Raw genomic sequence first — 27,221 nt, 5'->3', positions numbered from 1 at the left:
TTATATATAAATCTGAAAATCATGTGTGGTCTTACATTATATTTATATAAGTGCCCATTCTCCAGGAAAAACTCAAATTTGAATAGTCTGTCATTTGCTTCGCAATATGATTTTGCACTTCCGGGCCGCCGTAGCTGTACCTCGCTGTAGAAAGACAGCAGCAACAAGCACCTGCCAGCTCACATGTGGCACTGAAGTGGAACTGCACTCCTCTCCACATGATTTCTCTGCATTTGATCAAGGACGTTATCTTGGCGATACGCTGAAAAACAGAAATGGGATTTCAGTGAACTGAGTGAGGTGCACTCAGACAGTTGCTCAAATGTGCACTTAAGAAGAGAGCAGAGTTTTGTCAGGTTTCCGCCCTGAATTTGTTCTGGAAATGTACAAATTCAGTGAGTTTAACTTAAGCAAAAATAATTGAAATCATAAAGAAAATACATTTATAACACAGTTCAAAAGAAAATATTATTTATTTTATGTTATAATTTTTCGGTGTTTTTTTTGTGGTATTTTTCATGAGCCTCACCTGCCTCCCCTGACCACTGCCTTTTATACATAATCAACAGTCATTATTTTAATCGGTAGTACTATTAATGTTAATGGGACATACTACTATATACTGTACATACACTCCCCAAAAATATCAACGAAATATCAACAAACTCAAAGATGTCAAACAACAAATCTGTCAGAATCTATGTTAGTGAGTGCTTCTCCTTTGCCGAGATAATCCAGCCACCCCACAGGTGTGGCATATCAAGATGCTGATTAAACGGCATGATTACAGCACAGGTGTGGCCACAATATAAGAACGCTCCAAAAATATGCAGTTTTGTTGAATGGGGTTGGCCATGCAAGAACAGGGATGTTTTCAACTTCCATGAATTGTGTACAGAGCTTTGCAACTTGGGGCTGTGCATTATCATGCTGCAACATGAGGTGATGGTCGTGGATGAATAGCACAACAATGGGCTTCGGGATTTTGTCACGCTATCTCTGTGCATTCAAATTGCCTTTAATAAAATGCACCTGTGTTTGTTGTGCCAAACCCCGCCACCACCATGGGCCATTTGATCTGCAACGTTGGCATCAGCAAACAAGACGTCATACACGCTGTCTGCCATCTGCCCTGCACAGTGAAAACCGGGATTCATCCTTGAAGACAACACCTCTCCAAAGTGGCAGACGCTATCAAATGTGAGCATTTGACCACTCAAGTTGGTTTCAACAACAAACTGCAGGCAGTCCGAGACCCCAATGAGGACAATGAGCGAGCTGATGGCTTCTGACAGTTTGTGCAGAAATTCGATTCCGAATTCCGATTGTCCAAGTGGCTGGTCTCAGACGATCTTGGAGGTGAAGATGCTGGATGTGGAGGTCCTGGGCTGGTGTGGTTCCAGGTGGTCTGTGGTTGCCAGGCCATTTGGATGTACTGCCAAATTCTCTGCAACGTTTATGGTAGAGAAATGAACATTCAATTCACGGGCAACAGCACTGGTGAACATTCCTGCAGTCTGCAAGCCTACTGCACGCCCCCGCAACATTTCCAACATCTGTTGCATTGTGCTGTATGACAAAACCGGAGTGGCCTTTTTTTGTGGCCAGCCTAAAGCACACCTGTGGGAAAAAATAATGCTGTCTCATCAGCATCTTGATATGCCACACCTGTGAAGTGGATGGACTATCTCGGCAAAGAAGAAGTGCTCACTAACAGAATTAGACAGATTTGTGAACAATATTTTAGAGAGCCCTTTTGTGTACATAGAAAAAGTTTTACATCTTTGAGTTCAGCTCAGGAAAAATGGGGAAAACAAAAGTGCTGTGATTATATTTTTGAGTGTACTATTCACTCATAGATGACAATATTGGTGGCACTTCATCACCAAGACCCTGCAGCCAGGCAACATCATGTCATAAATGTGTAATTTTCATCAAGGCATACAGCGGTAAACAGAATATCATCCAGTGTGTTCACTAAGTAAGCTTATTTCTGGGACAATGGAATTGACGTCCAACCAGCCACATGTCATACATTCAATATGTGACAAAAATAAGCCAGTCTTTAGTGCGGCAGAGCGGCAATCAATAGAACATACAAGGTCTTGACTCAAATGTTACTTTGCCTCCAAATGCAAGCTGTACACCACAACCACACCACTGTTAAGCTATTCAACACAGTAAGTTCAGCACGCAAGCACCAACCAAAACAAAAGACTGCAAGGGGTCCAGGATTTCTCTGGACCTCTCGACTGATGATTAATTTCTATGTTGTTAACCCAGGTGGACTTCGAGGCAGCTGCACAGTCAGTAATAATGGAAACCCTGAGGGAGGTCAAACGCTTACGTCCCAAAGCATTATGGGGCGTTTCTCCTTACCCTAGCTGCTACAACGGGGATGCCGCCCAAACTGCTTTCGCCAACTACACCAGCCAGTGCCCTCCTGCTGAAAAGGCTCTAAATGACGAGCTTTTGTGGCTGTGGAGACGATCCTCCGCCCTTTACCCTCTACTGTCCCTGGAGAAGCTACAGGTGGGTGGTACTACTTGGGACATGTGTTATCCATAATGTCTTCAGCAGGACTAGAGTAATTAGGCTGTCATCACTTGTTCACATTTATAGGTATTTGTTCGTGAAAGCTAACTCTTCTAGTCCTTAGCCATTGCACACAAAAGGGTGAAAATTTGTCAAGACATGGACCGCTACTGTGTTACCTGTGGTATTATTTTTAAGACAAATACACCACAAGGCCGCACAGTTCAACTCCACAAGTCTGATTTTTCACACAGTTTAACGCACTCGACATACCGCCCACTGTAACTTTAGGATGTTTAGACAAACCACCGCAAAATTTGGTACACACGTTAAGGGGACTGACAAGCACACGTTTGTAGAATTTGAGTAAGATTGGTTGAAAAACATGCCATACAGCATAAAACAGCTTTGCATGGGCACAGGTGGGACCATTTGCCTTATGATTATAAAACATTGTGAATATTTGTACACGTATGCTAGCTTGTCATGTCATGTGACAAAAACAGGACATAGCCTAACCACAAACGCAGGTAAAAATTGTGTTGTCCTGACCCCGTTTTTTACAGGGTGGAACATCCGGAGGGAGACTTTATTTGTCCAGTGAAATCCAGGAAGCTCTCAGAGTGTCTTCTCTGGCTGGAGCAGCGTTCAATCTTCCCGTATTCCCACTGGTCAACAGTGTGTACGCCTCGACCAACACTTTCTTGTCACAGGTGGGATATGAGTGTGCTTGCTGGCGTCTTAGCACCGAGGTCATAAACTCACAATTGTTAAAAATTATTTGTTTTGTAATTCGAGCTGAACAGTGTGAGGTGATCTGCAGATACTGTCAATGTTTTAATTAATGCATCTATTTAATTAACAGCAAAGTCTCCTATAGTTACCGGGTGTATTGTCTCCAAAAGCAAATAACCACCAGGGTCTCTAATTAGGAGTCAAAAAACTTTGGCATTAGCAGCTGTGGATAGAGGCAACCTCCAGATGTAATTTATTCATGCCACAAGATGGCAGGCTAAATTTGAAGTATCACGAGTGGTCAGCATCCAGCAGCTTTATCTACCTCGGCTTGCGCTTTAAAATGCTGGTTGCGCTACTCAGCTCTTGGTGTAAAACTCACTTGCCATTCTGTTGTTTACAATGAACTCATCAATTGTATTCAAGCTGGCTGAGTAGTTTGCTCCTCACTGCTATTACAACATTGGTTCTGTTGTAATATAATAAATTATTATATTTAGCTTTCATATATACTATAATGAGTTTTCAATATCTCTCCAGTTTACCTCCTGCTTCCAGTTAACATCCCATCCCCTTTGCAGCTTAGATAAACTCTCCAGCAGTAGCTCGCTACCTACGGACAGTACTTTTAAAGGAACATGTATTGCCTCCACTGGGAAACAAAAGGTGCTCAGTGATCCAAGACGAGAGACATTTTCACACGTTGTCCTCCTCCAGGCAGACTTGGTAAGCAGCATTGGAGAGAGCGCTGCCATGGGAACAGCTGGAGTGGTCATCTGGCAGAGAACTGACACCAAGACAGAGGTTAGACATTGTCTCTCACTTATCAATATGGTTATTGCTCCAACACCAATAATAATCACTTTTAAAGTGTTGACAAGTGTAATGTACGATCATGTTGGACATTCTTTAAAATCAGTCGAATTATTTGCTTTGAGATGGAACGGCGAGCATGAACATTAGAAGATATAACCTTAGACCTAATCTACATGAGCTATTGGACCTCCTTAAAGGTGTGATTTGCGAAACTAAGCCATGACAAGGGACACTGTGCTAACAAGAAACATGTTACTTATGTAAGGACCTCATTATCCATTATCTTGTTCTGAACATGCTATAAAATCAACCGAGTTCTTTAATTTGGACTAGAGTGAACCACGTTTTGAAGAGAGGGTGAAATTGATTTTTTTGACCTCATCTACCTCAGCTATCTTGCTTTGTTTTTTGGTCGTCCTATGAAATCAATAACTTTATTTGATTTGACAAAACACCCTGCTACCTCAAACACCCTGTGTGGGACAATAAAAAACAAAAATATCTGTAAACTTCTCTGATTTGGAAATCAGTAGAGTTCCTGCCTTGTAGGAAAAACAAATCCTAAACATTTTTAAGAAGATCTGGATATTGTGACTGGTGATGCGCTACAAATGAACAATTTGTGCTTTGATCAATACCGATAGGTGCATGGAATCGGTTTGAAAAGCCAGTAACTCAATAAAAGAATACAAAAGGAAGAGTGTGCTGACATGTTTGTCTGCCTGTTCCCAGAGAGAATGTCAAGACCTGGCAGAGTTCATCCGCAAGGTCTTGGGACCTTACTCCATTAATGTAACCACGGCAACCAGGCTCTGCTCAGCCTCCCTTTGCCAGGGAAAAGGCAGATGTGTTCGTCAAAATCCAGACAGCTCCGCCTACCTCCATCTCCCACCGCCGCCTGACATGACGGAGAAGGTGACAGAGAAGGTGAAGGATGTTTACACACAGTTATGTTTTAATCTTGACCATCAACTAACAATAGATTCCAAAATAGAACATCGAAAAATCACCAAGGGAACCATTGTTTTTATATCTTAAATCTTCCAGTTCACTGTGATGGTACACTGGCTCTTAATAAGAATTATTTTATTGATGGAGTAAACAGATTAATAAGCTTCTTTAGTTTAGATAGCTGCGATTGGCTGGCGACCAGTCCAGGGTGTACCCCGCCTCTCACACAAAGTCAGCTGGGACAGGCTGGAGCATTACCCGCAACCCTAGTCAGGATAAACGGCATAGAAAATGGATGGATGGATGGTCAAGAGAGTGCATGATATGATGTTGCTGCTATGCCTTGCTGAAGATCGGCCTATTTTTTCAAAATTTGGATTAATTTGGGCTCCAACTTTGCAAACAAATTAGGACCCTCTGCTGGTGTTGCGTGGTAAAACTACGAAAGGGGTAGATAGAAGCCATGCGAACTAGCTTTAGGTCAGATCACATGTTTGCAATATAGATAATACATACGGATGTTGTCATGGGAAAAAGAGGTCATTTCAAGAAAATGCATGCTATGCTCCTTGCTGAAGGACGGAGTAGATTAAATTCATTATGTCTCGCTTTTTGTCATATTGCATGCACAATGTGTGGCTAGAGATATGCTTCTACAGTTGAGACTCGATGCCAAGCTTCTTATTTTATTTATTTCTTTTTAAATCGAGATTGAATTTGACCCCAGTTTTCCCAAAATCTGCTGACATATCAGGTCACTATGCTGGCCTAATGTCTTGGCAGAAGAAGGAGTCAGTGAAAGTCTTTGGGCGGCAATGGCTCAGGAGGTAGAGCAGGGCGTCTAGAAATCCGAAGGTTGGTAGTTCCATCCTTGCTCCCTCCATCCACACACTTCACTCACCTTGCCTCCAGTGGTGCCCACACAGGTGTTTGAATGTTTGGTGGTGGTCGGAGAGGCTGTAGGCTCAAATTAGCAGCCACGTTTCCGTCAGACTACCACAGGGCAGCTGTGCCCTGGGCAGATGTAGATTACCACCACCAGTGTGTGATGGAGGAGTGAATGAATAATGGGGTCACTTCATCGTGAAGCGCTGTGGGTGCCTTGAAAAAGAGCTATATAAAAATCGAATCCATTATTATTATTTGTGCCTCAATTGACGTCATTTTTCAACCATGACGTTTTTAGTTGAAATTCACCAGTGTCCAAAAAGTGCAGTTTTCCTTTTAAGTGCTTTAAGCACACTAGAAACATTGTAATGCAAGCTGGCCTTGTGTTTCCCGCACGTCAACTGTCACTTGGCAGATGCTTTTTTTTTTTCTCTCTCTCAACAGTCAGACAGCTGTCGCGGTGTTAATTTTACATTTGATCAAACTTCAGACTTGTCAGATCAAACAAGATCGATCATCATGATCGACGTCATAACATGTGATACTATTTCGGAAATTCACTACTTCCTTGTTCCATGTAAGCATCATGGAACCAGGAAGTAGTGGGAACTGTAGTTCTTTTCGTGTAAACATAAAACGTATCTACTGCCATCTGAAATCTATTTTACATGTGTCTTCACATAACACATCAACATAAATGATTATTAGCAGCAGGTATGACTGCTGTCATTATTTGAACTTTTATCACTTTATAGTTTAGTTTTTCTTTCAATTTGTGGAAAGAAGTCTGACAGTTAAAATTCATAAAACGTTTAAAAATGTACCTGCATTGTTTTGAGACTCAGTTAAATAAAAGAGTCCGTTTGTCCATTAGTATATTTTTTCATTGTAGTTTTCTTAAAAGTGAGGTTAAAATATTGTCTCGTCTCGTGCATTATGACACCCCTACTAGATGTACATTAATGTCACCGCCATGGAAACGGGCTTCTATAGTGAAGAAGCGACATGATATGCCGCTTTCTGCTATGTTTATTTGTCACAATTGATATTGATTTTGACCACAAATTTGTCCAAAATATGATAGAGGGTACATAAATTCACTGTCCCATTTTCTTATTTTGTCTTTGGAGTTTGCAGTCATAGGAACAAACAACAGAAGGGATGTACATGTATTTTGCATCTTTTAGCAAGTCTAACACTTTTCTTTTGCTAACTTCCATTGCTATTCTAAATGGGTATTCGCATAGCACATAGCATACTAAGCACTGTTAGCCTTCCATTTGCTTGACTTTTACATTACATTTTTTTCTCCTCCCTGAAGGCGGAAGCAGTAAAAGCCACAAGCCAGCCCGACCCTGACGCTAAGGCAGCTGAACCGGACCCAGCCGAGATATGGAAGAAAGACTTCCAGTGTCAGTGGTACAAGACAACAGACAGGGATGTCTCAGATCAGCAGTCCCCCAAAGACGGAACCTCTGTCGGTGGGATGCTAGAACAAATTTCCACAGATCTAAGAGGGACTTCAGCCACTTTTACAGTAGACTCCATAACAAAAGGTGCCTCTGTGATCAAACCAAGCGGAAGCGGCTCGGCACTGACGGCTGCGAACCGTTACATAATCCTGCTGCTGCTGGTGACTGCTTGTTTGACTGTGGACTAAAGCACACGTTTGGACCCTTGTTGAAGTGCCTTTGAGGAAGAGACTGTTGACCAGTGCTGCTCTGTACCATAACCTCTGGCCTGCTGATGTCATTCAAGTCTGCATAGAATGTTATCTGGATGTGCCAATGCACAGCAGCGCTGAAACACTTGTCACTTTTAGGGAATTCCACTGCTGTAAATTGGTTTACAAGCAAGCTTTACATACAGTAAAGGACATTATAAACATCATATAATAGCAGTTTGTGCCCACCTGCAGTCAGCCAAGTTTTTTGTAGGTTTGTGAATTTTGTTATCGCTACATTAAAAGGCTGAGAGTGCAAACTATTTTAGCATTTTAATATATACATGTTAAATACATTTATAAACTCGCCCTAAGCTTTTCATCGAATTGCTTCTAAATTTGAGCCATGAATAATAGACATATGGGTGATGCTAGATTATCAAGCAGTTTTGCCTACGCAATAGGACATGGGCTGAGCAGAGTGCCTAAGTTTGACTTTGACATAAAACTCAACATAACTCACTTACACAAGGTGAGATCTTAACCAAACCTCGAGTGCAATGAAAGACCCACCTTGAAGAGATCCTAATGCCACTTAGGCCACATAGTAGTGACAGGAAACAGAAAAAAACTATTTGCAGGTTGACCGCTCAGCACGCTGATCATTCATGATTAGGGATGCTCCGATGGATCGGCCACCCATCGGTATCAGCTGATTTCTGTGAAAAAGCATGCGATTGGCTTATGCCAATAAATGCCTTTCAACGCCGATCATCTGTGGCTAGTACTACTTGCAGCCCATAGCGATCCCTGTGTGCAGTGTAGTGTCTTATCCTAACATCTTGGGCAACGTCCTCCTCCCACTTTCCTTCACACTGCGCCACACTACGTGCCAAAACAAAAACAAGCATGTCTGCCATGTGGAACTTACCTGCCAACACATGCCATGAAAATTATCTCACGGCGTAGCACGTTAAAAAGCATTTGAAGAACAAACACTTGTTTTCGAGGCTCACGGTGTGATCATCAGTCAACGGCAGAAGGCGTCTCATTCTCTGTAAGTTTGACCAATGATATAAACCACATGTGTCAAACTCGTGCCCTGGAGGGCCGAGACGCTGCAGGTTTTCTCTCCAACCAGTTTCTTCAGCAGGTGATTTAATTGATGAGCTCCTTCCCTCAAACTGAAGGTGTTGATCATTAAAATCACCTGCTTTAGTGATTGGCTGGAAAGAAAACCTGCAGTGTCTCGGCCCTCCATGGCACGAGTTTGACACCCCTGTTATACAGTATTTTCTCTTGAAAAAGGAAGTCAAGTTTTTGTCTAAATTAAGGTCATTTTATGGTTCCTTTATTTTTATCATATCATTTTGCCAATAGAAGGGGTTCAGCCAGGAATTCTGGGCCCCATGAAAAAAAATAAAAATAAAAGCCCCCCCCCCATTAGATATTAATTTGTATTAACAATTACCTCTCTTTTGGGTTCCATGGCAGTCAGGGGACCTTGGAATTGTCCTGACTTTTCCATGTTATACAGCACCGTTGGCCAATAGCACTCATCATAAATAAATAGAAAAATGTATAATTAATCCATGTGCTCGATATCGGACGATTTCACTCATGGATGATCAGTACTGGAATCGGCAGCATAAAACCCTGATGGGAGCATCCCTATTCATGATCATTTGTTTCATAAGTACAGTAATCCCTCGTTAATCACGAGTAATTGCTTCCAAACTCGACCAGGATATGTGAATTTCTGCCAAATAGGATTCAATCTGAATAAGTGACATTTTTGTAGTTACAGGATAGAAAACCTGTTTATGACTTCTACATTGAATATTTACATTATTAGAGCACTCTATAGTCACCTTTACACACACATTACCCAATATAGTAGATATAATGAGGGAAAATAAGCCTCGTGCCCTTGTGTCTTTCAGTTCTGCAGTTCTGAATACCTACTGTATAACTCGAAGTTAATGACCAATTAACCAAAGGGACACTGCAATTTATATTACGTAGCTGAGTAGTTTAAAAAGGGGTGGTCTACTTGTTGTATAAACTGCCCTTTTTTGACAGTTTCAGTGGTGAATGGCTGCAACAATTGTGGTCCTTGACTGACAAAATATAAACAAGCAAAGTCCAGGGATGCCAATTTAATAAACAGGTAACATGAACCACTAGTTTTGATTTGTCCATCATGTAGCAATCACGCAACATGTTCCACAATTTTGCAGAGTAACCAAATAAATAACAAAAGATAAATAAAAGATGCTATACACGAAGCTATACACGATGCTCACCTTCCCTCAGCGATGAAAGAATGTGCCGTTATTGCATTTTAATAAAAATAGACTTTGTTTCAGTCCCAAAAAAAGTCCTTGGAGCAGTACAGTGGGGAAAAAAGAAACATCGCCACCATGTGGGAAGGAGAGGTTAGTGCACCCTCATCAAAGCTGGCTGGACGGATACCATCGATCAAATGAATGACACACAAAACACAAATCATCTTTAAATAACATACAAGCATATGAGATGAGGGGAATAATCCCGTATGCCTGGTAATTTACCCAGGGGTTAAGAATAAAAAGAGTGTACTGATTACTTGCAGATGACCTGCTTGGTACTGTCGTGTCTTCACTACAAAAAAGTGATGGGCAGGGGGTTACTTGCAAATGGCCTCCAGTGCATCCAGGGTGCGCTTGATGTCTCGGATCTGTGCCGCTAAGACGTTTATGGGCTGCATGGAGCGGTCCAACTCCTCGCATCGAGCCATCAGTGTGTACATGCCCTGCAGGGAGAAAGCACAAAGATGACGTCTGTAATGAAACAACACAATGAAATGTGTGGTTATATGTCTGCCTTCTGGAAGTTGAAAGACTGTCACAGTTTGGAAGACCATTGTACGGTCCCGTTACTTTTGAGTCTGCGGTGACATTCAAGTGGTAAGGTCAACATTTGGCATTTAAAAAAACATGCTGCCTTGTATCAACCAGTCACACTGAAGTGGAAACATGCAGGGGATGCTTTTTGGCCCTTCCTTAGTACAGATCCTAATCAAGGTACAATCTTAAACATGTCTGAAAACCAATGCTAAAACTAATCAAAAACTAGGGCTGTCTGAGTAATTAAAAAAAAACAAAATTTAAACTGCAATGGATTGCAAGTTTTCATGCTTATAATGAATTGTGTTTTGAGTGGGTTTTTTTCCCGGTTCCCTTTTATCTTAGAGGTATTTTTTCACATTACTATAATCCAGGAGCAGACAATTACAGACTGCAATTACAGTCGTTTTATTATAGTAAATCATCCAGAAGAATAACACATTTTTCCAGAATGTTGTGCATAATATTTCAACCAGGGATTTGATAGATTTTGTGCATTCAAGGTGTTAAACCAATCCATTGTAGATCAATATATGCTAAGGCAGGGGTGGCCATTACGTCGATCGCGAGCTACCGGTAGATCGCCAAGGTAGTTTGGGTAGATTGCGTAAACGTCACTTTGTAGTTGTCATGTGACATCAGTCAGCTGACATTAAGCTTCCCTCCTGATTCGTGCTTGCTCCCCTGCAGTGTTTCAAGCTACACACGAAGATGCAAGTTTCATCTTTATTATTGTGATTATGGATGAACTAACTCTGCGGTAAGATGTCTATATCTATAACAAAAGTTATCTGTTCACTTGTAGCGGCGAGTTACGTAGAAAAAACGTGTATTGTTTGCTGGCTTTGCTTGGCGTCATGAACTCTCCTACAGAAATCAGTGTTTTCTACACGTTTGCTTCTTAAACTGTTATTTCATGATGAAATTAAAAATGTGTCCATTGGTGAAACCTTTTCAATATGTTGCCTTGACTTCGGCTGCATTGACTTTTGCATCATCATTTTAAATTCTTGTACAGGTATATCGGTAATGTTTGATAGCAAATACTAACTGGATGTAATACATGAAGTGTGTGCCCTAATGAACGTTACATAGCTAATGTGACTGACGTATTACCAGTACTCAGGTTATGTACACAACTATTTAGGAGTTATGTGGAATTATCTTTATTTCCATATTGAAGTGAATTATGACAGCAACTACTTTGATTACCTGTAAACTTTGAAAATGTGAATGTGAAATACTAATCATTAATATTTACAACAGAATTTCAGAGTTTACTGGTTACATTTTGTATAATGTATACGTATGTTTTATAGAAAGAGGTAGATAATTTTGACTTGTACTTGCATGCTGAGAAAGTGTGTGCACTCCTGATATACATGTACACTAAGTCCCCTACTAACGAACATCCGACGTGCGAACATTCGGAGATACGAACACAAGCCGACTGGTCTATATTTTCATGTGTTTTGCCTTGGTACTGGTACATGCTTGACCAGCAGAGGGCACTGTGACACTGCTACTGGGACCAACAGATACAGGAAGACAAAAGTTTTATGATACAACCCGGACAGAGCGTGTGATTAAAGTTTATGAAGAGGTAATGGGCCTGCTTAATTCTACAGCACCCACAGAACACTACCTCTTTTAGAAGAGTCTAACGATGACAACCATTTGTCCTTTTTTTCCCCAATATCTCCTCCTCCTCCACCACAACCAACGACGTATGCTCGACCACTCCTCTTCAAAAGGTAAATAACATTTATCAGTACGTATTATTATATAATTTTTATTATTATTGTCTTTTTTCATTAATTATCCTCGTTTAATATTACTACTGCATCCAAACTCATATTTACATACATATGCATATACTGTATATGTATAAACGTACATGTAATACCTATATAATTGGTAATATTACCTTTTCCCCTACTTAAGAACAATTCGACTTAAGAACAGTCGTCTGGAACCAATTGTGTTCGTTAGTTGGGTACTTAGTGTATATACGTACAGAAATACGTATGCATTTTTTTTTTCAAATAAATATAGTAAATATATATACTTTCTATATTTATAGTAGTAGGTAGAACTTTGGGACTTGGTCATTTTAAAAGTAGCTCGCAGGCTAAAAAAGTGTGAGCACCCCTGTGCTAAAGGTATCTGAATGCAACATCCATAGGTTACAAAGACAATGAGCGCAACATCTAATAATGTATCACATGATACATTCAACAGTAATAATGAATTAGTTTTATTTTTACAATATGCCGAGGGCCAAAATGCGGGGGAACAATCTGGACACCCCTGACATAAATACATTATAGTAGGCTACTGCATTAAAAGATACCCTGAAAGCCTAACAGTGCAAACTACGGCCCAATAAGCAACAACTGATGTTACCCAGATTAATTCTAACAGAAAAATACTGTCCAAATAAACACACAGTGTTTTCAGAAGGCCAAAACAATTGTACAAAAAGTACAATATTCCCTGATCCATCACATGTAGTACCAAAATATAATAAGACTTAAAGTTTCACTGTATAATGCAATATGTCATGTGACAATATGGATGTCCATAAGTCTGGTACCTTTATACTCATATCCACAGACTCTCCCAGACTGTCCACAGAGTCTCTGTAGGTCTGAATATAGCCCACACTCAAGGCTGTCATCTGGTAAGAGAAGCAGAAAGAGGCATCATGTAACGCCATGTAATTCAATACAATTGAATTTTATTTATATAGCGTCAAATCACAGTAAAGGTTATCTCAAGGCACTTTACACATGAGGTCAGTCTATGATCACGCTCCTCAGAAATGAAAAGAGAAACCAACTGAGCCCAACAGAACCCAGGCTCTGTGGGGCACTTGTCTGTCTACTGGTTGGGTTTGGATAGACAAATAGAGTACAGGGATAGATGGTAGATCAAGTGAGAAAACAGAAGTCTTTGTCCAGGGAACAAGGAGGCGTATCAGGACAAACGGGCCATTCGGAGAGAAAAGGGGTTTGTCTAACTACCGTATTTTCTGTAAGTCACACTTTTTTTTTTTCATGGTTTGGCTGGTCCTGCGACTTGTACTCCAGAGCGAGTGATACATGTTTTTTTTTCCCACTGACAGCCACAAAAGGGCATTCTAGGCTTGTGTGCCAGTATCTGCTACTCCTGTCTCTTCTGTACCATTGAAAATTTACAATGTAAACATCAACTTATAAAGACAACTGAGTGGCTATCCACACGAAAACTTTTTCAGGTCAACACGGCAAAGTATTTTATCATTTCAGCCTCTCATCAACACGGGAAAACAGCGTTCTGGGTGACCTGAAAAGGTATTTTTTGAAAACGGCTTCCAGAGTGCGCGTTGATACAGGCAATACAAGAACGATGACATCACCGACCCACCACCGCCTCGTCGCCGTCATGTGACCAGAAGTGAGCTCTGACCACAAGCCAACATACTGTAATATCTGAATATTTCCACTTCTAGTAAGCGGAAGACGTCTGACTTATGCTCCTCCGTTCTTTCTTGTATGGTTTGGCGTCTCACGTGGTTCCGTATGCGTGCATGTTCACAGCGCCATACGAGGCTTATAAAGACTGAGAAAGACGGAAAACAAATGCCCCCAAAAAGAAAATCATATTCTGCAGATTACAAGCTGCAAGAAAGCGGTAATCAAGCAGCAGGAAGAAAGTTTGGAGTAAACGAGAAACTTGTGAGGGATTGGCAAAAAGCGGAGGATACTCAAACTACAATGAAGAAAACAAACAGAGCTAATCATGAGCTAAAGGCTAGATGGCCACAGCTAGAGGAACAAGTTTACAAATGGGTGCTTGAACAACGTGCTGCCGGGAGAGGCTCGTCAACAGTGCAGTTCCGTCTCCACATCCAGGTACTGTAGGTGCAATGGCGATGAATATACAGTAGATGACGTTGCGGGTTGTTTAGGCTATAGTTATCTGAATAACTACATGTTATGTTAACATACCACCTATTCATGTTACATTAACATACGCCTATTTAACCTGTTGCTCACCATTTTATTTTTATTACTATAACTTGCCTTTCAAGATGAAATGTCTGTTCTTGGTCCCTGATTTTAAAATAAAATAAATTCTCCCCCCAAAATGCGACTTATAGTCCAGTGCAACTTATATGGTTTTTTTTGTCCTCTTCATTATGCATTTTAGGCTGGTGCGACTTGTACTCCCAAGTGACTTATAGTCCGGAAGCATACGGTATATGCTTTGGTAAAAAGGTGAGTTTTGAGTTTACTTTTAAATAGAGAGGATGTCTGCTCCCCGGATTGAGTCGGGGAGATGGTTCCATAACAGAGGAGACTCTACCTGCCATTCTACTTTTAAAACTTTAAGGAGTTGCAGTGTGTTTACTTTTTGGGAGCACAGTGTTCGGTGTATGCGGTTCTTGACACTTGTTGTATTTGGGAACTAAAGGAAAGATGCTGATAAAAGATGTTTTGTGTAGGAACACAAAAACCACACACAAACAGTAAAGTCACCGTTTTGTGAAGACCTACATTCTGGATGGTTCCATTGAGGCTGCGCATCATCATTTCCACACTGTGTGCCACTTCCTGGGTGTGCCTCTGCAGGTCCACCAAGACGGTAGGATCAATGGGCGGGATATCTGCTGGTCTCCGTGACAATCCTCTACTGTGGTAGATGGGACCTGAACAGTCGGCTGGGAAAACACAATCCAGAGATTAGATGGAGAAAATATGAATATGGAGCATTGTATTGTAATTATGACTGCATCCCATTTGGTGAGCAAATTGCTTGGGGCCTGGATTATCTGCACCCTCTGCTGTTGCCGCTCAGTACTTTAGTACTGTTTACCCAACAATAATTGGAAATACTGTACATGCATTTACCATGCTGACTACTAATTGTTTCCAGAAACAATACAATCACATTAGATAACAGCACTTTAACAATATTTTTACCCTCACATTACTAAATTTAAAAAAATAAAAATATGAAATAGGGGTGCAACGATTCAATTCAATTCAATTCAATTTATATAGTTTATATATTTATATTATTTTATTTATATTTATATTTTTATAAATCACAACAGCAGTTATCGCATGACACTTTACACATCAAGGTCACATTCATAAATGAAAACAGAGATCCAACTGAAACCTCACATGAGCAAGCACTTGGCAACAGAGGTAAGAAAAACTCCCTCTGGAGAAGAAACCTTGAACAGAACCCAGACTCTGTGGGGTGGGTGTCTGTCTCGACCGGTTGGATTGAGATATAAAAAATAGAGTAGAGGGATAGGTGGTAGATCAAGCCAGAGGTCTTAGTCTTAGACCAAGGAACATAGAGGAGTGTCTCTGCATATCAGCATAACAGGGGTCAGTTCTAACTATATGCTAGCAAAGAGCTAAGTTTTGAGTTGACTTTTAAATAGAGAGAGGGTGTCTGCTCCCCGGATTGAGTAGGGGAGATGGCTCCATAACAGAGGAGCCTGATGACTAAAGGCTCTAAATCCCACTCTACTTCTAAGAATTATAGGAGTGGCAAGTAATTGTAAATTCTGGGAGTGTAGTGTTCTCCTGGGTTGATGGGGTTCTAGGAGATCTTTGAGATATACTGGTACCTGACCGTGTAGTGCTTAATATGTAAGGAGGAGAATTTTACACTCAATTCTATGAGATATAATATCTTCTTCTGGTTCCGGATAAGACTCGTGCAGCAGTATTTTGGTCTAACTGAAGGGTCTTTCAAGATTTCTCAGGGCAACCTATTAAAAGAGAGTTACAATAATCCAACCTGGAGGCCACAGAAGCATGAACAAGTTTTTCTGCATCTGGTAGAGGCAGACACTTTCTGATTTTCTTCATGTTTCATAAATGGAAAAACCCTTATCGTATTTGGGAACTAAAGGAAACGTCCTGATTGAAGATGGCACCAAGGTTTCTGACACTATTGTGGGGGGTGAGTGCAAGACCATCTAGGGCAGTAATATTATTTGCAATCTTGTCTCCGAGGCGCTGGGAACCAATGACTACGATTTCAGTCTTAACGAAGTTTAACAGTAAAAACATCCAGTTCTTTATGTCGTTAAGAAACTCCTGGAGTTGGGACAGCTGACTAGTTTGGTAAGCTTTCATTGATAAGTACAGCTGTGTGTCATCTGCATAGCAGTGGAAGTTAATGGAGTGTTTTCTAATGGTATTGCCCAAGGGGGACATAGAAAGGCTGAACAATACATGTCCTAGCACAGAACCCTGTGGGATGCCATGACTGACCGTCACATGTCTGAATTCTTTATTACTAATGGATAAAAACTGCAGGTTATCTGACAAGTAGGACTAAAACCATTTTAATGCAGTTCCTTTCATGCCAAGGGCATGCTCTAATCTCCATATTAGGATTTGGTGATCAATTCTGTCGAATGCTGCTGCAAAGTCTAATAAAACTAATACTAAAACGAGGAGGTCGTTCGTAATTTTCACGAGCGCTTTCTGTACTGTGGTGCATCCTAAATCCTGTCTGAAAGACCTCAAGTAGATGATTGTTTTGAAGGAAATGGTATAACTGATTGGCAACTGCATTCTTTATGATCTTGGAGAAAATGGAAGGTTGGATATTGGTCTGTAATTAGCTAAGACGTGGATCAAGGTTAGGTTTTTTTAAGAAGCGGTTTGATTACAGCCACTTTGAATGCTTGTGGTACGTAGCCTGTCACTAGCGACATATTGATTATTTTGAGTAAAAACTGGCCACCATGTTGGAGGGATGTACAACATCAGTTAATGGGGGAGGTGGTTTATTTAGTGTCAAATAGTGGCAATTTTACTGTCAAAAAAATGACATGAAATCATCACTGCTAAGAGTGGTAGGGTTGGATGGGTTCATGGTGCTACGACACTTTGTTAATGTAGCCACAGTGCTGGAGAGGAATTTTTGGTTATTTTTGCTTTGTTCAATTAAAGATGAGTAGTAAGCTGTTCTGGCATTACACAGGGCCTTTATATAATTTTTAAGGTTCTCTTTCCAGGCTGAACGATTTTGTTGTGAGTGGGTGGAACGCCATTTTCTTTCAAAATGTTGTATTTTACGTTTCAGCTCATGGGTATGGGGATCTTACCATGGGGCAGATTTCTTTGGGTTCCTCTTTTTTAGTTTTAACGGGGCGACAGAGTTGAGAGTTTCCCGTAGGAGGGAGGTAGTGCTATCTACAAGCTCATCAATCTGTGTTTGACTATAATTAGTATTTATTCGGTTAATGAAGGGCAGTGAGTTGAGGAGGGGGGCAATAGTATCTTTGAATTTATTGATACTGTTATCTGATAGGCATCTGGTAAGTATGGTTTTGTCTACTAGTGTGTAGTTATCTATTTGGAATTCAAATGTGATTAGAAAATGGTCAGACAGAACAGGATTTTGTGGAAATATTGTTAAGTGTTTACAACAATACCATATGTCAGGACGAGATCAAGCGTGTGATTATGACAGTGGGTAACTTCACCCACTACCTGGGAGAACCCAGTTGCATCTAATAGTGAAGGAAATGAGGAGGCTAGGCTGTCCATGTTTGCGTCCGTCTGAATGTTAAAGTCATCCACTATGATTATTTTATCTATACCGGGGCGAGCAAACTTTTTGACTCGCAGGCCACATTGGGTTAAAAATTTGTACGAGGAGCTGTCTATATATAGGTGGTCATCAAACAGTACAATGTACTTACGGTGCACCAAAACGAAAACAACACATCCACAGCAAGTTAACGCATCACATAAATCAACTGCTATTTCTACGTGGGTGATATGTTTAGCGCTTAGTTGCTGTTTATCACCCAGCAAGGCATGCTGGGTAGCCTTGTGATAACAACAAAAATATGAACTACTATCAAGAGTATGATAATGTCCCTCCTTGTTTATTTGGCTGATGACCTCCTGAACATATTTTGCAATCAACCAAAAATGCGACAAACACGGCAAAATGTTGGGAGAGAGTACCACAAGCTACCAAGAATGCCTTGTGGCGGGAATATATGGATGCAATTTTGGCATGTGTATTGTGGTATACTGTTGTATACCAGTATTGTGGTATACTGGTAAAGTTGAGTCAAAGATGGCTTCTACTCCTTCTCCTCAACCAGATTCTCTGGGCTTGTGGAAGTTAATGTGAATGGGAGGAGTGGATTCATTTAAGCTAACGTATTCTTTCGAGTATAAAAGGTATCAATTTATAGGGCCGGAGAACAGACAGTCTCAATAAGATTATTATTAACTATATTTACAAAATTTATTTTTAATCAATTAATTTAATTTATTAATTCATAAAACAAATCCTGCAGGGGGCGCTGTCAGAGGAGAGCAGTGCATGACGTGGTAGCTAGAGAGAGGAGGGGGCGTGGCTAGCCGAAGTAAACAGTTAGTTCAGGTGGCTTTGTATGGCAAACTGAAGGTTAGCTGGTAGCATGTAGCGTCCTTTGTGGTTTGGATGGATACAATCTTGCTTATACACAGAGAAGCGGTTCCAAAACAGATTGAAGAGGTCTAGAACGGCAATATGTCGAGTTATGCAGGCGGACAGAAGCCAGGTGTTCAGACTCAGAATTCTGGAGAAGCGTTCGGTAGTGATGGGTCCAGGAACACCGATGCATCGGTGCATGTGTCGAACTCAAAGAGCGAAGCCCCGTGTCGGTGCGCGTATCGCTTTAAGAAAAAGTTGCCGATACAGTTGATACAATTTTCCAAGAATAATATAATATGAGGAAAAATAATGTCATTTTAGCAGCAAAAAGTTGAAATATTGAAGAAAAAAGATCTTTTTTTTTTTAAGTCGTAATATTATGAGAAACAAAATTTTTGGAAAATTACATTGCGGAAAAAGTTACGTCACAAGAATAAAGTCAAAATATTATGGGAATAAAGTCATAATTACAAAAAAAAAAATTACAAGCAGATAGCTGAAATAGTTGGAAAATTTTTTAAAAAACTGAAAAAACAGCTGTAATTTTACAAGAATAAAGTCAAAATAAAGAGAAAAAAAGTGTATTCTAACGAGAAGAAAATTCGTAATTTCACGAGAATAAACTCTTACTTTTATGAGAAAAAATGTCATTTTAGTTGCACAGAGTTGAAATATAAAAAAAATACATATATTTTATTTTCAAAAGTTTTAAAATGATGAGAAACAAACAAAACAGAATCCAAGTTGTAATTTTTGGAATATTAGGCTGGGGAAAAAGTTATAATGTTATGGCACTAAAGTCAAAATATTATGAGAATACAGTAGTTATATTACGAAAAGAAAAATTTACGAAGATTATTTAAGAAAAGAGGTGACACGAGACATGAGTTCACGAGACGAGACAATACACGAGATTGGGTCTACGAAATTAGATGACATTTTAACATTACTTTTAAGAAAAGTACAATGAAAAAAATATGACAATACAATTCAATCTACTAATTTAATTTCTATTATGTTACACTCTTCTGCACTTCGTGTATGCTATGGGCCCCATCTCCACCCACCGAGACAAAGAGACTGTATGACTGACAAAAGGGCTTACGCCATTGAAGCCCTTGTTCTTTAAAGCCAATTTGCACCAATGCACAGATTGAAACCTCTTCCTGTCTGTTTGGAGGCGAGAGCCGAGGAAAAGAGACACGCATGCACATGGCAAAATATTGAGGCCGACAAAATGATCAAGTTCATTTTCATTTATTGTGTGATGTGATTAATTAATGTATTTATTATTGTCCCAGGCCGAGTGCCCACGAGACTTTTTTTTTCTGAACGTGAAATCTAGTCACGTTTTAATCTTGCCAGATCTTGTGAAGATTTTGCTGAAATATAAATTTTTAACTGCAAAAATGGGAAAAAAAAGAGCAAAGAGTAAAGTTGATACTAATACTACGCTTTTTCATTTCCATCACAAAGCTGAGATGCAGTTTTTTCTTGGCCCTTTCATCCTTTCATTTTTCATGTTCATTTTTTAATATCCTCTCACTAGAAAAAGTTTGGACACCCCTGATCTATATCAATAAAGTAATTGACTCTTACAATATAAACAGATAGCTGGTAGCTAACAAAGGCCAGTGAGTGTAACCTCTTCCTATTAGGTTTCAAGCAGCAGTGGGACTGTTAAGTCTGACTCAACCGTCTTAAATGAATGAACAGGAAGACAACTTCCACATCTTCCTGTGTTTAAAGCAGTAGGCCAGTTTAATCCAGGAGGGTTTATGTCTAGAGTGAAGATGGGCAGCTGTGTGTTTAATGAGGCAGAAATGTGAGAAAGGTAGGAGGGAGAGTGATGCCTCGACACATTAATTATTCAGCTAAGAATATCACTGAGAGGAGAAAGTGAAGAAGCCGGATGGGATTCAGCCGATATAGCAAGGATTTTCTTGTAACATGTTTCTACAATTAATATGCTATGCTTCAAAATGCATTTAACAACTCAAAAATATGCATAAAAGCCAATTTAAAAAAACATAATACCATCACCTATCTCACCTTAAAACATAGTTAATAGTTACCACGCTTAGCTCCACTGCACTTTTAAAGACAATCTTAAAATGAGATGAGATGGCACGGACTCAAAAGTGCTGCTGTACTGCAGGGTGAGGCAGACATCAAGTCTTCTAACAGGAGGACAATGAGATCACTAGCTAAAGATAGCACAAAGACTCATTACAAAGATCATTACTGGTAATTGTGTGCACAAGTCGTAGGCTATGCATTTGGGATCAGTACAGAGTTTTTCTGCACCTCTTCAAGGCCCCGCAGATAGGAAAGACATGCATGTTACTGTCTGACACACTGCACATTCACCACCGCAACCGATAAAAAGTGTATCTATTAGAGGCCCCTGACCCCATAATACATGGACTATTAGCTTGCGACGCATGCTTAGCAGATGACGAGCTTTCACTTTATATAGAAGCCACTCTTTTTCTCACAAGAATATTCTCAGATTTTGTACCAAAAAAAGGAATGCGCTACATTGACTTGTTTCTGAGTCTTTGATTAAAGGAAAATAATAACAGATAATGACGAAATTATGAAATGTGTGATTGTAGCTGACCACAATCTATGTAGTATGCCACTGGACGTTCTCTGAAAATGAACATGCACATGCACATGTGCAGTATTACTGGAAACTGATGAATTAGTTACACCTTGGCAGAAAACCATCACACATTTTGTCAAATTAACAAAGGAGATCATAAAATTGCAAGCCTATTTTGAGATGTCAGGTAGCATGCTTAAAAAAAAAAAAAAAAAAGTGTCATGTTATGACATTATGTTATTTATAGTTCCAGTCATACGGTTGCTTACTCACGCAGTAGTGTGAGCTAGTGGCCGCATGGTGGACAAGTGGTTAGCATGTTGGCATCAAAAGCAGGAGATTGAGGGTTCCAATCTCTGCCTGGGCATCTCTGTGTGGAGCATTTTTCTCCATGTGGGGGTTTTCTCTGAGTACTCCGGCTTCCTCCCACATTCCAAAAACATGAATGTTAGGCATAATAATTGTATACTATAAATAGTACATAGGTGTGAATGGTTGTTTGTTGTCTAATAGTAAACTCAAAACTGACCTTTTTGCTAAAGCATATAGTTAGACCGACCCCTTTCTCCTGACACGCCTCCTTGTCCCTTGGACGAAGATAAAGACGCTCCTATTTTCTCACTTGACATACCATCTATCCCTCTACTCTATTTTTCTTTTTTTAATATCTTAACCCAACCGGTCGAGACAGACAGCTAACCCACAGAGCCTGGGGTCTGTTCAAGGTTTCTTCCCCAGAGGCAGTTTTTCCTTGCCTCTGTCGGCAAACGCTTGCTCATGTGGGGTTCAGTTGGTTTCTCTTTTCATTTATGAGGTGCATGATCATAGATAAAGCTTATGTGTAAAGTGCCGTGAGACTTTTTTTGTGAATTGGCGCTATATAAATAAAATTGCCTGTCTATATGTGCCCTGTCATTGACTGGTGACAGGATGTACCACGCCTCAGTAGTACATCAGTATAGAAAATTGCAGAACTTTTTTTTTTTTCCACTATTTCCAACTAAATTCTGGTGAGCAGCTAAAAGAAAAATAACTTGTTAGTTCACTCTGGTACTCACAATCACTGCAGTCCAGACTCGGCTTGGAGCTCATCTTGATCTTCTGCTCTAGGTTCTTGGTGATGAAGTTCGTCAGGTCTCCATCATGGCTGACCGTGCCCTCCAGCTCGAGGGCCGAGGAGATCGTTGCCCGTCTTCCCTCGGACTGCCCCCCTTTGCCTGCTCCACGGGCCCCCGCTCCACCTGTTGACAAGTGTAACCAACACACAAGGTCTGTTCAATTACAATGTATCCCACATATTCACAATTCTGCATTTGCAATTCAGTAAATTCGTGCATTTTTTTAATTAAAAAAAATACTTTTATTTGTGGGAAAACCTGCCCATTTGTGCTTTTTGGCTCCAAAAATAGACAGTTTTCTTTGGCAGAGACCTCTTCTCATATGCCCCAAGTTGGTAATAGTTTATAAATATGTGATAGTAAAACATGAAATGTACTGCATTAGATACAAATCTTGGCACATCAGCGCCACTGTCAACCTCCACACGCTTGGCTGATCTCATCCAGGCTCTTGCTGTCCTGCATCCCTCGGACGTTGCGGACCCATACCTGGGCCATGACGTGCGGGGGGCAGGGGGCATCATCTGAGGGGAGAAGAGGAGGTGGCGGCGAGGAGGATGAGGTGGAGGTGCTAGGACCTGGCGCTGAGGAGGAGTAGTGACGTAAAGACTGGAGGGTCAACCGAGAAGGGAGAAAAAGTGAAATTAGCTGGTCACATTTGAAAAAAAAATTATCACTTGCACTGACACTGACAAAAACACTGGGGGGAAAAGAAAAACAAAAAAATGTATGGTCATAGACAACCATAACGCATCTCACTAGGGGCCTGTACTATGAAGCGGAATTTCTCCTCCTCCTGGATGGGCTTGAGGATATGCCGTACTACGAAGCTAGTTCACTTTTTAAGAGGATACATGGCCACGGTAACTCATACGCCGGAGCGTACCTGCTCAAGAGCAGGATAGGTTTTGAGATACAAGATAAGAGCCAAAAACAGTATCGCCCACTGACCAATAAGAGACCACAACCTATAAAAGCCCCGCCCACTCACCAATTATCCATCCATTTTCTATGCCGCTTATCCTCATTAGTGTCGCGGGGGTATGCTGGAGCCTATCCCAGATGACTTTGGGCGAGAGGCTGGTCTGGTCGCCAGCCAATGGCAGGGCACATATAGACAAATAACCATTCACACTCACATTCATACTTATGGACAATTTAGAGTCTTTAATTAAGCTAACATGCATGTTTTTGGAATGTGGGAGGAAACCGGAGTACCCAGAGAAAACGCACGCGCACACACAGGGAGAACATGCAAACTCCACACTGAGATGCCCAAGCAGAACCGAGGTCTTCACGTTCTCCTCACTGTGTGACCAACATGCGGCCACTCACCAATCAGTTGTGTGAAAATTACCGCACGACCACACCGATTCAGCCCAGATAGTATGACTAATTCAGGCTTTAAAAGCAAGGATTTGACAAGACTGGGCTGCAAAACCCATTTAGTTTTCACCAAAACTTGGAAACAGCTTCTGGGGTTGTATGTTAAAGTGACACGCTGTGCTTGCAGTGACCATAAAAAGGACAGACACTAGTTTCCTTTTCGAGTATTTTCTTTTCTTTTTTCTTTTACAGATGCAGTATCTGTTGTGTTGTTTCTGTTAACAAAACTGAAATGAAACTCAGATCTCTTCCATTTGTCGCTCCTCATTACTGCTGTCTTGGCAGCTCATAAGCTTCTCTGAATTTCAGTGCTGCAGGGTATTTATTTTTTTTTATTTATTATTATTTTATATTTCTGTTAGCTCCATCAATGTACATGTCATTTAAGTGTGACCACTACCACGGACACACTTAAGCATCGTACTCATATGACGTAACTTACAGCTTTAAATATTTTAATATTTCATTTTTATTTGCTCCAATGCTCACCTGACACCACCCAGGTTGCAGCCGAAAAAAGTAAACAAAAACAGTCAACTACAGCAATTAAATAAAGTACTGTAGTAGTTCATTCTGCATGTACAGTGTGTCAATGTGTGCCGTTAATGACGTGGCAAACTTACGCATTTAGTTGGTGCCAGTCTTCCTTCCTGCATTCAGCACCTGCAGTCATGTTTCATCTTCACATTTAATATCATGGTTCCTCCTGAGTGAAGTTAGCTGCTGTGCTGCCAGTAGATTGTTCATGTTTGTGATTGGTCATCTGCTGCTAACCCCTTGTACGTGACCGCACTCACGACAAGCCTAGAAAATCCTGACTTGACTAATCAAGCTGGTATCCAGCTTCGTAGTACCACTTATCCCACACCTTGAATGTTTGGATTAATTGGATAAGTTAAGCATGATTCGTAGTACAGGCCTCAGGACTGCTCCAATTGTTCATGATACTATGTACTAGGGCTGGGAATCTCAGGGTAAATGCTGTCCACTCACCTCAACTTCTTTTCTCTCTCCAGCAACCTCAGTCCGCCACATCTTTTCATCCTCCTCCTTGTCCTGTTTCTCTTTCTCCTCCTCCTCTCCACTGTCAAAGTCTGTGGTAACAGGGCGTCCACTCCTATATAAAGAATGATTGGACGGCAAGTCCTGCTGCAGACCTGCAGGCCTACTCGAGTCTCCAGGACGGACTCCAACTGAGTAGTCTGCTGTGCATGAGTCTTCAGAGGTCGAGAGGGCCATCTCATGAGAGGGGTATAGAGACAAACTGCTTGTTCTCACATTGTCCTCCATTTCTGTGTCCAAAAAATGGCAATCTTGGACTGTTTTTTCTCCACCTAGGCGGTTCTCTGTGTGTCTGAGGTAGGTATCCTCTCTTGGAAAATCCTCTTTCCCTCCTACACATTTCACGACTGGAACATGAGGACCGTTTTCCGAACAAGGAAGTGTCGCTATTCCGTTTGCTGTTTCTGGCACTTCTGTGCCCACCACAGGGGAGAGACTCATCCCTCCACCTGCTGGAGGAAGGACAGTATGTTACAGTTGTAATATATGTACTATAGAAAGTACTTTCACCCACTTGCTAATGTATTATATACGACAATCATATCATATTAAATTACTTTGGATGTTTTCCTACCTAACAGTAACAACTGTAAAACTGAAACCGCCCAATTGTCAACAAAACGATTTAACAACGATTTATCATGCTCTTCGTGTAGTTATCAATACTTAATTCTAGTCTACTGTAATAGACAGTGTTGATTTTTTTTTTAGGTTTTTTATTTTACAGGTGCCAGTTGTTATTAAGCTAAGCACTATTTTAAATACTGCCAACTTTATTAGCACTAGCATGAAATCACATGACACAATATCCTCCGGCACGCACACAAGTAAAAAAAAAAACAAACAGGTGAAATAAAAACTACGATGAGTGAAAGAATAGCATTATTAGGAGGGAAACGTGAACACAAAAAAGTGACTGTTAATTGTAGAATATGTATATATACACACAATGTAGCCGCCCTGCTAGCTCCCTGCCTGTCAACCGTGGGTGCTGTTCAGTGAGCAGCTCTAGCTCAGCTGTCAAAGGCCTACACAACACAACCGTTTTAAAACTCGCCTTGGATTGCGGGACATACTTAGGTAAACAGTGCATTCTCTATAGCGTATATGACAATATTAAAACGTGTACATACCAATTCTGCACTCTATTCGACAGGGTAAACAATCACTCTCAGAGTTGACGCTGTCTTCAAAACAAAACTGTGACCAAACGTAAAGTCCCTTTGTAAAATGTTTCCCCGCGAAGAGACTCACGGTGGTTCCGCTTAAAACATGCAAACATGTTTCCGATTATATATGAATGGTGGTAAAACAGTTGAAAGAAGCAATACAACAAAATGTGTACTGAAATACATTTGAAAGCATTACACGTCAAAACGGTGATTTAAATAATTTCTCAGAGTTCCAAAACGGCGCAACATATGCACCGGAAGTGATTGAACCTGGAGTTCGACCCGGAAACACAGATGGCAGCGAAATGTTACTTTCTATGAATTTAACGCTGTTTGTTTACACTTTTCCAAATGTATAAGCAATATAAATATACTGACAGTATAACATTTCTGCCAGTACGAGCACAGTTTTAATACAGAATAGTATTTACTACAGTACTTTACTGCTATTGTAAAAAACAGTGTACTGTGTAGTTCTTTTATTTTCTACTACTGTATTACAACCAACGACCTTATAGTGTCTTTGATTATGACTGCTTAGGGGGTACTCTGCAAAAGTGGCTCAACTGACCCAGGTTTTGTGCTCAAGATGCAACTCAACAAAACCTAAATTCCACAAACAAAATTGAACGGTACTTCAACGGTGGTTATCAACCTACGTTGTGAAGTCTGGTTTTCGGCTTTGTGTTAAGCGTGCGTTCACGTGAAAGGCGCCGTTTGACATATTATTCTGCTTCCGCTCCAAAATGTAGTCATCCCGGATGGTGTATTTTACAAAAAATGAGCAAGTAATTACTATGGAGGGTTACGAAGAGTTCCCAAAAGCTTATGACTGCTAAAAGCAACATTGTCGCCGCCAATGGAGCGAGGGTGGACCGCTGGCATGCCAGCATGCAGCGTGTGAATGCATAAGTTAACACTAATTACTACACTAATTATACT

At 40.6% G+C, this 27,221-nt stretch overlaps 2 protein-coding genes across 4 annotated transcripts in view; one reads left to right on the top strand and one right to left on the bottom strand.

Moving 5' to 3' along the window:
- si:dkey-72l14.3 (Glyco_hydro_56 domain-containing protein) overlaps positions 1 to 10,001 on the top strand; it is a 34,402-nt gene extending 24,401 nt beyond the window's left edge. Inside the window, exons 3-7 of one of the 2 annotated variants that reach the window (XM_054781348.1) lie at positions 2,284 to 2,532; positions 3,102 to 3,248; positions 3,988 to 4,074; positions 4,819 to 5,013; positions 7,247 to 10,001. In XM_054781348.1, the coding sequence (XP_054637323.1) occupies positions 2,284 to 2,532; positions 3,102 to 3,248; positions 3,988 to 4,074; positions 4,819 to 5,013; positions 7,247 to 7,585 (1,017 nt within the window). In that variant the 3' untranslated portion in view covers positions 7,586 to 10,001. The remainder of the gene's footprint in view (positions 1 to 2,283; positions 2,533 to 3,101; positions 3,249 to 3,987; positions 4,075 to 4,818; positions 5,014 to 7,246) is intronic. The other variant, XM_054781354.1, reaches the window with a different exon arrangement.
- On the bottom strand, positions 9,733 to 26,483 carry borcs6 (BLOC-1 related complex subunit 6). Of its 2 annotated transcripts, none has more exons than XM_054781375.1 (7): positions 26,241 to 26,483; positions 25,039 to 25,556; positions 23,079 to 23,268; positions 22,600 to 22,782; positions 15,018 to 15,181; positions 13,073 to 13,156; positions 9,733 to 10,382 (listed from the first exon to the last, which is right to left on the bottom strand). In XM_054781375.1, the coding sequence occupies exons 2-7, from the start codon at positions 25,546 to 25,548 to the stop codon at positions 10,257 to 10,259; spliced, it is 1,257 nt and encodes a 418-aa protein (XP_054637350.1). In that variant the 5' UTR covers positions 25,549 to 25,556; positions 26,241 to 26,483; the 3' UTR covers positions 9,733 to 10,256. The 2 variants fall into 2 exon arrangements, with proteins under 2 accessions (XP_054637350.1, XP_054637341.1); XM_054781366.1 differs by having other exon boundaries at positions 25,039 to 25,559; positions 26,241 to 26,481.
- Between the last annotated feature and the right edge of the window lie 738 nt (positions 26,484 to 27,221).

The sequence above is a fragment of the Dunckerocampus dactyliophorus genome, chromosome 1, assembly GCF_027744805.1.
Source record: "Dunckerocampus dactyliophorus isolate RoL2022-P2 chromosome 1, RoL_Ddac_1.1, whole genome shotgun sequence".
In the NCBI taxonomy this organism is placed as follows: domain Eukaryota; kingdom Metazoa; phylum Chordata; class Actinopteri; order Syngnathiformes; family Syngnathidae; genus Dunckerocampus; species Dunckerocampus dactyliophorus.
The sequence above is the reverse complement of the archived record's forward strand: the minus strand, read 5'-3'. Positions and strand labels throughout refer to the sequence as shown.

Bases quoted from the DNA above. Each gene is read 5' to 3' on its own strand.
- borcs6 (XM_054781375.1), bottom strand. From the start codon at position 25,548: ATGAGTCTCTCCCCTGTGGTGGGCACAGAAGTGCCAGAAACAGCAAAC. The intron at 23,269-25,038 runs GTGAGTGGACAG...TTGACCCTCCAG, and splicing joins GAGAGAGAAAAGAAGTTGAG to TCTTTACGTCACTACTCCTC. The intron at 10,383-13,072 runs GTACCAGACTTA...TTCTCCCTGCAG, and splicing joins CTGTGGATATGAGTATAAAG to GGCATGTACACACTGATGGC.